The sequence below is a fragment of the Lissotriton vulgaris genome, chromosome 2_1 (genome assembly GCF_964263255.1).
Source record: "Lissotriton vulgaris chromosome 2_1, aLisVul1.2, whole genome shotgun sequence".
In the NCBI taxonomy this organism is placed as follows: Eukaryota; Metazoa; Chordata; class Amphibia; order Caudata; family Salamandridae; genus Lissotriton; species Lissotriton vulgaris.
Genome location: NC_141687.1, coordinates 2,041,256,292 through 2,041,270,991, shown reverse-complemented (window position 1 = coordinate 2,041,270,991; position 14,700 = coordinate 2,041,256,292). Strand labels below are relative to the sequence as shown.

Genomic DNA, 14,700 nt, shown 5'->3' with positions numbered 1-14,700 from the left:
TGCTCCTGCCTGAAGAGTGACAGTGTGAGGAAGGGCCAATTCCAATACTGATGGCACCAACCAATCATAATGATGGCATGAATTTGGGCCTAGAAGGACAACAGTGCAAGATTAGAGTCAACCTAGATACAATGGTCGTGCAGTGAAAGTGACGGTGTATTATCTTACATGGGGGTCAATTACCCTTGCCAGGTGCAGCGGTCCAATATAATTATATCTATACAAAAACAAGATGCCTCAGAAACCATAAATTAGACAAACGTCTCTCTACCCATACGATTTTTTAATTAACGTTGGGATATTCACATTTATATTTTTCTTTTTTCTTATTTAGTTTGCAAAACAACCATACCCATCATTAGGCAAGTTAGACCCAAATATTCACAATATATACAATTTAAACATAAAGAAAATACTTTCTGTTTCCAAAAAACAATGTGTCCAAAGATTATGTACAGTGAAAAGAACTTAAACATATGGTGCTTAATACATTAAAAAAAAGTGTGTCAAACCAATGCAAAACGTTCAATAAGGTACATATACAAAGATTAACTTTATGTCCGAAAGCAGTCCTATTGATTTATAGACAGGGGCAAAGGCAGGTTTCTCAGAACACGAGATAAAGGGCCCTAATTTAGGGGCTGGTATTTTCCAGTTTGGGACCTGATTTCTAGTCGGTTCAGACCAAAAACCTCTCTCAAAGGGGGCCAACGCGTTTCGACCTTCTATGTGGCACTTCTTTATGTGAAGGTCTTCATCAGGGAAGGTAGATGTTCTAAACAGGACTTGTGCACCGTAATACTTTGTGTATTGCCACGTAGAGTCCAAATTATGGAGTCCTTATACTTCTTGACTGTGGCGTGGGCTCGTATTATCGTACTTCTTGGGATCCCATTTCTTAACCTGGGAAGGGGATTACGCTTCCTCCGGTCTCGTCGGGTGATCCAAAGGACGTAAAAGTGGAAATAGAATTAGGACAGCTGAACCGGAGAAGCCATCGGCAAAAAGAAGGAGAGAAGTGCTGATACGGGCTGCTTTGCGGATTTCAAGCCACACTGACGATCACCTGACGAGACCGGAGGAAGCGTAATCCCCTTCCCAAAGTACAAAACACAATGTGCTCATACACCCATAATTAATTCTCATGGTTATATCTGTTAAAACTGTATTACAACATATCTTGCAATGGTACTGGTTCCTGCTGCTATACAATATGTGTAACCCTGTCATACTTTGTCTTTCCCTTTCACAAAAGGAACTTTACACAAGATAATAATAAGAAACAAAATCGGGTACACCAATTATATAAAAAACATGACATGTCAACTTTATCATTTAACCTTCTTGGGGCCACACTGTCCAGGTATCTAATCCAAAAAGTCTCCCTGTGTGCCAATGTTCTATGAATGTTGGTATTTGGGTGTATAATTAACCTCTACAACTTTAAAACAAAGTTGTGCTATGTTGTGATTGTGATCCAGCCAGTGGGTTACTAAACTGGAATTGCGATTCTTTGTTCTAATCATACTCTTATGTTCTGTGATTCTGATCTTGATTTTGCATTACGTTTTTCCTGCATATAATTGGCCACAAGGGCTTTTAATAGCGTAGATCAGTGTATCTGAGGTACAATCCAATGTGTGTAATAGTTTGATAGTTTTTCCAGACCAGTGTGTGGGTGAGATAGGGTTCCCCAATTATCACATTGCTGCAGTGGGTACAGTTCAATTCCTGCAGTGGGTACATTTACGCATTCCTTTGTGGTTCTCTGAATGTGTAACCGGCGGTGGCTTTAACATTTCTTTTAGGTTCCTGGAGCAGGCATGTGCAAAAACTGTTTTTTCATTGAAGAGAGCCTTAAAATCCGGCTCTTGTTGAATCACTTCCTAGCGTTTGTTGATAAATTGTTTGATTGCTTCTGCCTTGGTTGCAAATTTCAATACAAACACCTCTCTGAGTTAACACCTAAAGTATAAGCAGAGATGAACCACTTTCTCAAAAGTTTCACGTTTTATGTTTTTACATCTCATTGCATTGCAACCGCGGCACATGCAGGTAACAGCAGTGGGGCGGTGGGGCTGCGTGGGTGGGGGGGATTTTTGAGGAACGATGGAGAGGGAAAATGAATTACTTATTTAATTTACCCCACCGCCCAACCGCTGTTACCTGCACAGACCGCAGCTGTTGCATTGGTAATCATTAACCAGGTTTTCCACATATACATATTACGGATAATTAATCCTGCAGTTGTTTTCTAGGATTGTTTTCTAGCATTGCTGGGAGAAAATACATCTGCTGTGCTTGTTTCCCCTTGTTGTGAGCTGATACAAGATAGATAACCCTTTTCTCTTTCTCTTGTGCTCTGTGAAAACTGTTTAATTTTACTTTTTCAGTGCAGCGCCATTACTGTGGAGCTAACTTGATGCTTCAAGCATCAGGCTGTCACTGAGATCTATCAACATGTTGAAATTTCACTCCTCGGAAGTCCGCGGTAATAATATGTGGAAGCCCACCATACTGTAGTGCAGTCAGTTACAAGAGCAGGAAATATCCTTCTGACCCCTTTACCTCCTAGAGAATGATAAACAGGAGCGCCATAGTTCGAATGAGCACACCGCACTGTCTCCTGCTCCTCATCAGCTTGTCAGGGCCCCATCCCAATCATTGTACGTATTTTCTGTCACCAGCAGGTGAATATCATCCTTTCAGAGGTTTGGAAACATGGTACATACACGTTCAACATCAATAAGATTACCTTCTCAGTAGACTATTCATATGAAACGCAAATCCTGCGGAAAAAGTTTCTGGCTCTGCGCCCAACGCTCAGAACTTAGACCTCTGATGGAACTGGCCACCAGGCTGCTGACTGTTAATGGCACGGTTAAGGAGTTCTGGGACTCTAATGGAGCATTGGCTGGAGGATATCGAGACCCAATGACAACAATATATGTATACTACGCTTCTTCTCTCTTTCCCACTACAGACATCACATGCGGAGGCACCTAACAGGAGTAGAGACCTGAGCAGAGACCTCCGGCTGGATCATCGACAGGATAGAGACAAATCTAGGTCCCCAAATAAGCTGTGACACCCATCCATAGCCTGAAAGGTATGGGCCTTTTGAACCTCCGTGCACCCTGGTCCGGATGATTTTCTTCATCCCCTTCCTATATAGCAGCGGTCACTGGTGGTGACCTATCACACCCACTGAAAGTTTGGTTACAGATTTTTTTACTCTCTTTCATCAGTTGATTTACGACACCTCAACTTCCTGCTGTATGATTTGTCCTTCCGGTCCCTCAATGTCAACGGAATGACCCACTTCATTAAACATAACACAACTCTTGCCCAAAAAGACAAACATTGTCCTTGTGGAGGAAACACATCTCACATTGAAAGAATTGGCGAAACTTAAATGCGAGTGGGTGGGTAAAATCCTTTTCTCCGTAGACTCTGATGCAGACCCCTCTGCCTCCAGTCCACCACATCTCTTCCTAGGAAGAATGGAGTAGCCATCTTGTTCTATAAGCGGCTTCCGGTTGAATACAGCCACTACATTTTTGGATGGATCAAAGTCTCAGACCAACTCCTGATCATTGGTTCTGTTACTGGTTGTCTAAGGTATGCACCTAAGCCAGGCAGACTCCACACAAGGTTATATAAAAAGATCTCACATATTGTAGATAAAACACATTAGACCACAGTCACATAAATCACTTTGCCACTAGGCAATTGTTATAATAATGCCTAGATCATAAATTACTTTGCCATAAGACAATTGTCATAAACATAACAGTTAGTGCAAACAGTAAATATTTGTAAGGTTGTGCATGTTATAACACATCATCAAACATTATAAAGCTCCTGAATATAGTACTTGTTATTCTGGCCAGTATAAGGCAGACATTATAACATTAGGGCCTCAAATTGCAGTAGTTTGGTGCAGAATTGGATCACATGACCCACTATAGGCCACTCAGGGCGTATCAATTACTAAGCCATGCTCTCTTACTGCAGCCGGCTTCAGTTTGGGGGCCCGTCCTGGGCTCGCTCCTCAATTGCCTCAAGAGTGTAGAAATGACACCAAAGCTAGGATTCAGGACGGGTGGCTGACATGTCCTGCCGCTGTAAATAGAAGGCAAAAGGTTTGGTGATAAACCTGCAAAAAGGGCCAGGTCTGACAGTGTACAACCCTGTAGTAATAAGAAAACTGTGGCTAGCGCACCTTCACATATTGTTGATGGAATTCAGCTCCCATAAACTCATCACCGGCAGAGACTGGAACTTAATCCTACACCCTCTTCTGGATAAATCAGGCAGGCCAGATGTGAGACGTGACGGCGACCGTGCTGTGCTTCGTGACTTAATGGATGACCATTCTCTCTATGACGTGTGGCACCTACTGCATCCCACGGTTAAATTCCTTGTGACTCAAATCACTAGAAGAAAACACCTGACTGAGATCTCTCCTTGGTGACTACCTGGCACTCAATGAATTAACAGCAACTCCCAAACAAATGTTATGGGTGGCAGGGAAGGCATATCTGCGAGGCATACTGATGAGAGAAGCCGGTATTGGGCGGTTCAAGACTGCTGTACAGAAGACGGCGTTAGAAACAGAACTGCAGTCCATCTTGGAAAAGTACAGAGGAAGTCCAGACTGTCTGAGAAATCTTATGGCAGAGAAACCTGAACTTAACAGTATTTACACCTTGGCTGCAGAAAAAAAACCCTTTCCCTTGTTAGACAGAATGTATATGAGCACGGTAAAAAAGCCTTTGTCTTTTGGCAATTTATTTGAAGCAGAGGGAAGCATGTTCTGTGATCCCTTCTATCCAAAAGGCCTCTGGAACCATCCTGACTCATCCTTGTGCAAGAATTCTCATCCTATTAAACTGCCCTTTACACTGCAGATTGCCCAGTTGATACCACACAAGAACAATTGTTCAAGTCCGGCTTCAGACTCTCCACTCTCCCTGTGAGTCAACAAGAGGAACTGGAGTGGGCCATCTTGGAAGAGGAGGTCATTGAAGCGATCAAAACCTTGAACACAGGCAAGATGCTGTCCCGTTAGAATGCTATAGGGCTACAGTGCCCAAACTGTTCCACTCCTCACGGCTATGCTGCAGGAAGCTCTGACCACTGGCACTCTCCAGTCTGAATTTAACAGAGCGTAGATCTTTCTCATCCCGAGACCGGGAAAGGACAACCGCTCCAGTGCCAATTACCACACCATCTCGCTTCCGAACTGTGATATGAAGATTGTGGCACGTCATCTGGTCTACCAAGTCTGATCCGAATGTAAAACTGCTGCTTTCCCTAGATGTGGAGAGGATATCTGACCGTGTTGACTGGCCATACCTGTTCCACACCATGGACAGATTCAGAATCAGCCCCAGAGCCATTCAAATTGGCCAGTGCATCTACAGTTCCTCCATGGCGATGATCAGTTGCAACGGCATCCTCTCTGATCTGATAACCACTACTCGAGGCACAAGACGGGGTTGCACCCTGTGCCCTTCCTCTTTCTTCTGGCTCTGGAACCCTTGGCAATAGCCATTACATTCTCAACACACATCTCCAGCATCCAAATGAGGGCAGGGGAATTAAATCCTCTACTGTATGTAGGTAACATCCTTCTGACCCTGGGCAACCCCGGTGTACCGATTCCAGGTCTCATGACTCTAGTTGACTCATTCACTCACTTCTTGTGCTACAAGATTAACTGGTCCAAGACGGAAGCAATGCTGTTGACCCTCCAGATCTCAGAACGCTTGCTAGCCCAACTACCGGTGACATGGCTCCCGCACGGTCTGAGGAATTTTGGGATTTTGTTACACAGAGTCTTTAGTGCCATGGTAAGGGATAAGATCCTCCTTCTCTTAGATTCCACTACATGATTCTTCACTAAATGGTCAGCACTTCAACTGTATCACTGGGGAAGAGTCCAAACAATCAAGATTGTCACAGCCCCAAGGGTTAACCACCTGTTCAGTGTTTGGCATGCTTCATTTTAATATCCCGGCTAGCCTCCTCTCACAAATTGACTCCAAGGTCCACAAATTCTTTGGGGTCCTTTACCCTCAGAAATGACATCTACTAAGCTTTATGCCACCACATCCTCTGGGGGCCTGCTCCTCACTCATTATGGAACCTATTACAGGGCCCAGCACTTGTTATAGATGGTGTACCACCTATGCCAGCACCTTGAATTGCCTCACTAGGCCCAGATCGAAGAACACCTACACAACGGCACTCTGTTCTGTATGCAGGTACGCAGGTGTACACAATGACACTTGGTTCTGTATGCAAGTGCATGAGTGTCGCAAGATCAACGTAACCCCATGCTACTGGAGATGAATGTGGTCTGGAAAACGACACATGACTTCCTGCTGGAACACAGATTTCTTCAACCGAGTCTGCCCATGTGGCACAATAGATCCATTACTATTGACCACTCACCACTGTCTTGGCCGGATTGGATCCGCGTCGAAATTTATAGAGATACACCACCTATTGACTGAGGATGCTCTTAAATCCTTCGAGAGCCTCACTGTGAAATTCCACCTTCCACACTCACAGTTTTGGAGGTATCTCCAGCTCTGACATTGCCTCTGAACACAACCACGCATGGGACATTGGTCCTCTACCTCATCTTCTCTTCACACTAACTTGGTACAATGGGACACATATAAAAGCTGATCGCTGTACTTTATAGTCTCCTGGTGTCCAGATTATTTTCTGAGCCACTGGTACGCCTTCACCGGACTCAATGCAGACTCAACTACAATTGACATCCACTTTGGACTGTTGTCGATGTCACAGTCCTGCCTGCAACATACTACACATTCTCTTGTCCTGCGCTCAAGACTTTCTGGGTCGGGTCGAATCCAGTCCTACAAGAAACTCTTGGCCACACCACTCCCCCTCCAGGCTCCACTGGTGATTCTACACGACACCCGAGGCCTGGCTACTCTTGCCTCCCACAAATTCAGCTGGATCACCTCAATCTCATTGGTGGCTAAACTATGCATACTCTACTGATGTTCTACACGTGCTGCCCCAATTCAGGAGGACTGGCTAGAGAGTGTAATAGTCACAGCTGCACATGAATGTTTGATATACTGGCTGAACGACCAGGAACACAATATTTCTGATATATGGCTCACCTTAATTTGTGAAAGAGTGTGACAGGTTTACCCCCAGATTCTCAGCTTTTTCTTGCCTGCAGGCTGCCATTCCCTCCGATCCTGCTACACCACCCAATTTCCTAGACATGTTAACGGAATATCTGCCGATGATGTGACACAGATTAACTCCTTATGGCAGTGGGGGACCCCACTGACTTGTCACCCACCAATTTGTAGGGTGGTTCCCAAGGGTCTTTCGTCCCCTTCCACACATTTCCACTCATCTGCCGTAGACCTACAGTTTTGCCTTTCACTGCACACACACGTTCTGAATCCTAGTTACTCTATATTACTTGTTTCTTCCTCGACCCTTCCCTTTGACATCACCTGCTATAGTTTTGACTTCTTACTCTTCATAGCTCATCTATAGTATTAGCAGATGGCATCTTGCCATTGTACCCTGTTCACCTTCTATCTATAATGATTCATATTGAGATTATGGGGAGGAAATTGTGGGTGTACTGGTTACCATACGATGTTGTAACTATATAAGATCAGTTTTTTCTTTTTTAATACAGGCATCTCTACATTTGTATTCTAACCTTCATGCATTTTCTATTTCAAAATTCAATAAAAAGATCCAAATCCCCAAAAAAGAAAGAAAGCAGAACTGTGTGGTTGCAGATAACATCAAAAGATGGATCACTGACAGAATATCGACAGTCAGAATATCGAGGTACAAAAATATCGACACAAAAATATCGATGTCCAAAATATCGAAGTCCTATCTACATGATGGTAAGTACAAAAATATTGGAAAAAAATATTGTTGTAAAAAATAACGTTTTTAAAAATATAGTTTTTTAAAATGTTTAATTATAACTAATACATATAATATAAAAATAAATTAAACATATATATATGTATAAAAGATAATATATACTTACTTATTAATATTTATAAATAATTATTTTAATAACATATATTGTTAAAAACATATTAAGAATTATAAATACATATACAGTATATATATACACACATACACTGTGCAGCACACATACAAAGTAGGAAACGTTCTAAAGTGTGCCTAAGCATAGTATTTTGTATAGGAAGGTTACCATTCCGGTACGAAACCATTGTTAGACTCAGGCATGCACCCCAGCGCTATGTTGCTTGCTGCACAGCAGCTGAAATCAGTACCGATGCTAGAGAGAGGAGAGGCTCTCTCTGTAGATTTGGAGCTCTCCTGCTTCTTCCATGTCACACAACCCAGCACAGCATTTTTTGCTGCTGGGCTGCATTTCGTGCGCCCAAGAAACCTTTCTGTAACGCCCAATCAGGGGAGAAGCGTGCATCAAATCAAGTTAGGTGAGTGATAACCAGTCCTTCCGAGCTATGGCAAGCCTCCGCAAGTCTGATTGGTGCTTATTTAATAAACAACATCAAGACACTGATACTCTCTAGTGGTGTTTATGAAACAGTGACTATATTTTTCTTTTTAAGTTTCGCCTGCAGAGTGCCTGTGCTGTGCTTGTGAAATCTCTTGCATTTAATGTATCTTAAAAGGGGGCTCTTATCAGCTCCCATTGCCAAAATGCTGTGTTCATTCAGTTTTGTGTGGAACTTTTTTTTTTGATCACCTTCCCCTGGCTACACAACACTGGCTGCAATACTTCTACTAAAGCTGTTAAAACTGTTCACTGTCAAGATAAGATCTCTTCCCATGAAAAAGGCAGACAGCTTCTACGAGTATGCTGGTATGCTTGCTTTTTATTACTTAGTTGTGTAAAGCAGATGCTTTAGCCTTAGAGCGTTTGTGGCATTTCCTAATCATGCATCAGTACCTTTCTCTACACTTTGTAGGCGTTATCAGATTGATTTTTTCAGCTTAATCTATTTGATCATTATGATCAAATTCTAAATGTTGTAATAAACATTGCCCCTAAAAAAAATAAAGTTAATATACAAGAGATATGCTATATTTTACTACTAAACAGGTAGCCACAAGAGCAGTTACACTGCAGACAACAGGGTCAGGATTTGAATGGTGCAGCGGGTGCAGTAGCACCAGGCGCAAAGGTTGTCAGAACTCCTCATAGCACATAATAATGCTATATTTGACTACTAAGCAGGAAGTCACAATTGCAGTTAGCTTGCACTTAAAAGGGACTTGATTTGAATGGTGCAACAGGTGCAGTGGCAGCAGGGCCAAAAGCTTCAGGGACCCTACTAAACCTAGATTATTGCTAAGATGTTAAACTAAAAAGGCAGTCACAAGTGCAGTTACCTTGCAGACAACAGGGTTATGATTTCAATGATGTAGAAGGTGCAGTGACACCAGGACCAAAAGCTCTAGGCACCCCACTAAACATCTACAATTAATATACATTTTACAACTAAACAGGCAGTCGCAAATGCAGTTATCTTGCAGACAATAGGGTCATTATTTCAATGTTGCAGCAGGTGCAGTGGCACCGGGCCCAAAAGCTGTCAGAACTCCTCTAAACACATAATATTGCTATTACGTCTATTAATTCTATTATTTGTCTATTTCATTTCATTAGTGTTACTTACTCACCCTATACCACTAGTAACAGCATAACATAAAAAAGTCATAACACTTTAGTAAATTCTCTGTAACTTATATTGTACAACTAATTAGCAAGCTACAACTTATAACAAAAAACTGCTTATTATTAATCACATTGGGGAAATCTAATGCATTTACTAATGCTTGTTTAAACTTCTTAATTTCTGGTTATCTCCCCTATTTTTTTCAATTTCGATTTTAGGTATTCACTTGATAAAGTCCGACCTTGTTAACTAAATTTGGTGTGGACGTTACAGTTCTTTCATTGTCAAGTGTATTGTTTGGTTGTGTTGTTACTCACACACCTTACACTTTCACTGAGGTTTTCCTTATAGTTCATGCAAAGATACCAGAGGTAAGCAAGCGTTATCGTAATTGAACCCACACAGATGTTCAATCCTCAGTATGCCAGTTTACCACACACGAAGGGGCTCATTACGATAGCGGGCGGACATCAGTCCGCCCGCCATCGTTGTGGTGCTGGGACCTCCCATCAGACGTGCGGTGGTCCCACCTCTGCAATTAGGATGCGCCCTGTAGTGGCGGGCGCATCCTGGGCCTTCAACTTTGCGAACAGTGTTGCAGGCTGCAGCACCATTCGCAATGTGAAAACGGCATGCACTGCATTTCCCTGCACAGCGTGGCAGGCAACACGCTGTGCCTGCCGCGCAGGGCAGGGAAATGCAGAGGGGTACTATGGGTACCTCCCCAGTGCAGCAACACCCACCCCCAAAAAGGGGGGCCCGCAACGGGCCCCCAAACATAATCCCCGCCGCCTTTCCATGGCGGCCTCGCCGCCATGGAAAGGCCTTTGTTTACCCACATCTTGATTTGGCGGCCGGTGCCTGCTAGGCACCATCTCAGCCACCCTCCGCCAGACAATTGGGTACAATTGCCTTTGGTGGTGAAGCGGCGGACGGACATTCCGTCCGCCGCGGTACCCACCGCCATCCATATTTTGCAGTGGGTAATACGCTTCGTTTTGGCTGAAGGACCGTCACCGCCGGTCCGCCAGTGTGACCCCCTTAGTTTGTTTCTGTAAGCATGTTTTTAATTGCACACCTTCACTTTCATTTTCTAGGGATGATTAGAACATTTTAAAACCCCTGAATGTCTCTCATACCCAGTATCAACAGAACACGAGAGAAGGGAAGGTCAAATAATGCACCCAGGAGACAGGGGAATGTAAAAATAATGCTTTTAATAGATATGAGAACATTTGTTTTATTAATGCCTACCTGTAACAATATGCTATCTTCCTCAGTAATCAATGTGAAACCTTTGGTTTAGGAACTTATTGATATCAAGCATTTACACTTGATCTATTATAATGAAAATAAGGACTGAAAATAGGCTTATTTTTCATAAAAGGAGATCATGTTTTGTTTCTATGCAGTGCAGAGAAAATAGCAACTGTTTCAGTTATATCTGTATTGCTTAAGTTCAGTTGTCTGGTGATTCCATTGGTCTCTGTTGGAGAGATGGGTAAATCACATATCACCTGACTGCAATCCCTTAAAGTGATGTAACATTGGCCTGGATATCCACTGGCCTGATATTAGGCAAATGTGCTGATAGGTACTCTGTGCTTGCATAGCCATTCCAAACATTGGTACTAGGAGTAAGGGGCAAAACAAGCAAGTGCAAGTACAAAGCCCCAGAAAGCTGCCACTCTTACCTGTCAGTGGAATCCATCAAAGCGATAGGATTCTTTAAATACTGTTTGAAGCGGAGCTCAAAGGCCTGCCCTATGGTGTTTATCACATCTTGAGCCAAACCATTAGGGCACTCCAGTATGTGGCATGCTGTCAGAAGGGTAAACAAGAGAGTGTTACTGCTTGTAAGACAATTAGTACATTGTGCTGACTAAAGACATAAACGAAGACATTCCATAATTCTTGAACACATTCACATAAAATACACCTGGTGATGATTTGCTTGAGGAAAGCTTCAAGTTGCTCAAGTTCAATAGAATGTCGGCAACCTCTCTATAAATTTAAATAATTATATACAACAAATATATTTGCCCCGTTATATTGTTATAAACGATAGCAACACGATTCCTGGCTTCACCATAGTAAATATATTACATTTAAATGCAATAAAAGTGCTTCCTTCTCTAAACATCCTTTTTTCACTCCTTATCACCTAAACCATCAATGTACTTATTTCTTTCATGTGTTTCCTATTGCGCCAAGTTTGTCGTCTTTGCCATTTTGGAAGTAGCTGGTAATCCAATCCATAAGGTTGAGGAGGCGGGGGTTGTGGATTGACATCATGCCATGCGAGCGCTGGGATTGGTAGTAGATCTGGGTAGAGAAGAACCTCAATGTGTGATTTGCTTCTTCTCCCTCAGCAATCTTGTGTGTGTTCAAATACCTCTGCGGTCGCTCTCTCACACTGTGAGACGAATTTGCAAAGAATTTTGGGTATGCCAATGTCCGGCTGAAGGACTTCTCTATAACCTTAGTCCGTGTTTACCCTGATGCTCTAGACTAGAGGATGGTGCAGGAGCAGTTAATATGGTAAGCTCTCTTGCTAGTGTGATATTTAGCTAGCTGGTGATGTGGGTTGATATAAAGATGGATTACATTCCCAAAAGCAAGAGTCCCTGAGAACGTGCTTCCAGCTCGTCTGGTTAGTTCACTTCCACCTTTGGGTAAGTCCTACTTCTGGCCCAACAAAACAAAGGCAAGATAAGCCATCACAGAGACTTCCAGATGACAAAGACTGCATTTTGTACAGCAACTGAGTGATGAAGGAAGTAATCTTGCAGGCGATGCACAGCAGCCACTAATATTTGTAAGTAAGTACAATACCAGTAGTTGAACTGACAAGCCATATATAGTGTTAATGGATTTTACTCAGATTTGTTTAAAATAGATTTTGGAACTAGACATGGATACCCCTTGTGACTTTGACTCCATGCCATTTTTATTGGACCCCATCCTCAGTAAATATCTATTCTGTGGAAGCTCTCAACCATTTGTCTAAAAGTGCTTAAGGGTCAAGATTATCTTGTAAATTGATGATGTGTTTGACTCTAAAACCCACTTTAGCAATACCACTTTATAAAACACATCACAGGAGAGTTTGAATGGCAGGATACCGACTAAGCTCAGATAAAATTCAAATTAGCCGGCTGTATACAGTTTGATAGCACGCACGTAGTGACCTCATTAAAATATCTTGGAATCTTTCTCACACAAAAGATACTCAGGTTATTTAAGCTAAATGTATGAAATGAATTAATAAATGTGGAATCTTCCTTCTTCACTCGTCTTTTAAGTTAAAATCTTTCAAATCTGTATATCTTTTCCATGCTGTACCCATAAAGATGCACACTGCCCTCCTTATAAAAAACTGCTGCTTACATTTCCAACCTTAAACGTGACTAGAAGAGGCCCTAAACTGGAATATCCTTTTCTGAGGGAAGGGTGAACCTCAGCAGACACTCCTTTTTAGGTTTAGCCAAGGCAGCGCATGCGCTGTCTCTGCGAGAGATGCTGTATACAGTTTTAGGGGTGGAAGCTTCGCTCACTTTCTGTTTATCTTTGTTATTGGCTGAAATCCTAAATGCTGCAATCTGATTGGTTTTCAGCAACTTAATCCCACCTCCCGATGGCTATGTCATCATTTTTCTCCTTCCATAGCTATCAGCCCCTTTACTTACAAAACATTTTTGTTCCCTTGCCTCCCCCCGTTCCCTTCCGCAGTCCGTGGCTTCTCTGCCCAACACTACCCCTCCCCCATCCCACTCCCATTCATACATTCTTCGAGGCATGCACTTTTACTTACAATGCAATAGGTCTCTCGTAAACACGAGTCATATTGCATTTATAAATGCTTGTTTTGTGCTGGGATTGGCTGGGGGAGTTCGCACTCAAATTTTGCCTGACCTGTCCACAACATATGCGCGCGCATACAATGCTTTTCATGCTGAAGGACTTAGGTTCATGTTTGCAACACGGGCCAATTCACGGGGAAGGCAGAGACAGCACAAGCAGGGAAACGAAACAGGACAAAGAAAAGCTCGCCGTGTTGAGTATACTGTCCTCGTTTTCATTTCTATATTTGCAGTTTCTTGTTGAAAGCCTGCCGTCTTTGCCTCTTGAAGGTCACTCGAGCCCTGCATGTGTGGGCTGCTTTAATTGTGATGGAGACGGAGAGTGCGGGGAGAGGCGGAGGCGGGCTCTAGCAAAGTTTTGCAAGCTAAGGACTTGATAATTAATGGGGGTAACAAAGCGGTGGTGCATTGTAGTGTACAAGCCCGGAGTGGATTACCGGCTTGCCGGGAACGAGGGCACACCGGAAGGTGGTGTGCTGTGGGTCATTGATAGGGGACAGCTTGTCTCCAGGGTAGCATCGGTAGAAGCTAGTGGTTTAGCGGATTAATGCGGCCTGTGTCCGACCTCATTGCTGCAGGTTCGGGTCCCGGTAGGGCCGAGTGGCACAGTCTTGCCACTATCCTGGATACTGAGACGCGAGGAGGCTTGGGATGGTTACGATGGAACTTATCATGGCACCGTGGTTATAAGTGAAGAGGATTCCTGCTTACAATTCAAGTGCTTGGATATTCCTGATTATACTTATGGTGAAATTAATGCTAAGAACCACGCATAGTGGCAAGACTGTGCTTTAGTTACTGGAGAGCTTTATACGTTGGGAATTAGCCTTGAGGAAGCCCGCAAAGGGCGAAACGTGCATCGGCTGTGGAGCGCTGTGCTTTAAAAAGAAATAAAAACTGCATTTTTCTACACAACGTGACTCTCTTGGATTGGATGAGAAGTTTGTCTACAAGCATACAAATTGGAGAATAAGTGCTGACTGCACAAGGATAAAAGTGACTTTTTGTGATGTGCGCTGGTGTTTTATCTTTGTTGATGTGACAATCTTCAATTCAATGCTGTTGGTGAAAAATAGTCTTTTTCTGATGCTTGAGGTGGATAGCATCCAACACCAAGCTTGCACTCAATATTT

General features: G+C 43.0%; 1 protein-coding gene across 1 annotated transcript in view; it reads right to left on the bottom strand.

Moving 5' to 3' along the window:
• Positions 1-14,700, bottom strand: part of SHC4 (SHC adaptor protein 4) — a 349,519-nt gene that overhangs the window by 95,398 nt on the left and 239,421 nt on the right. The window contains exon 7 of the mRNA XM_086958275.1: positions 11,399-11,525. Coding sequence (XP_086814401.1) covers positions 11,399-11,525 — 127 coding nt within the window. The remainder of the gene's footprint in view (positions 1-11,398; positions 11,526-14,700) is intronic.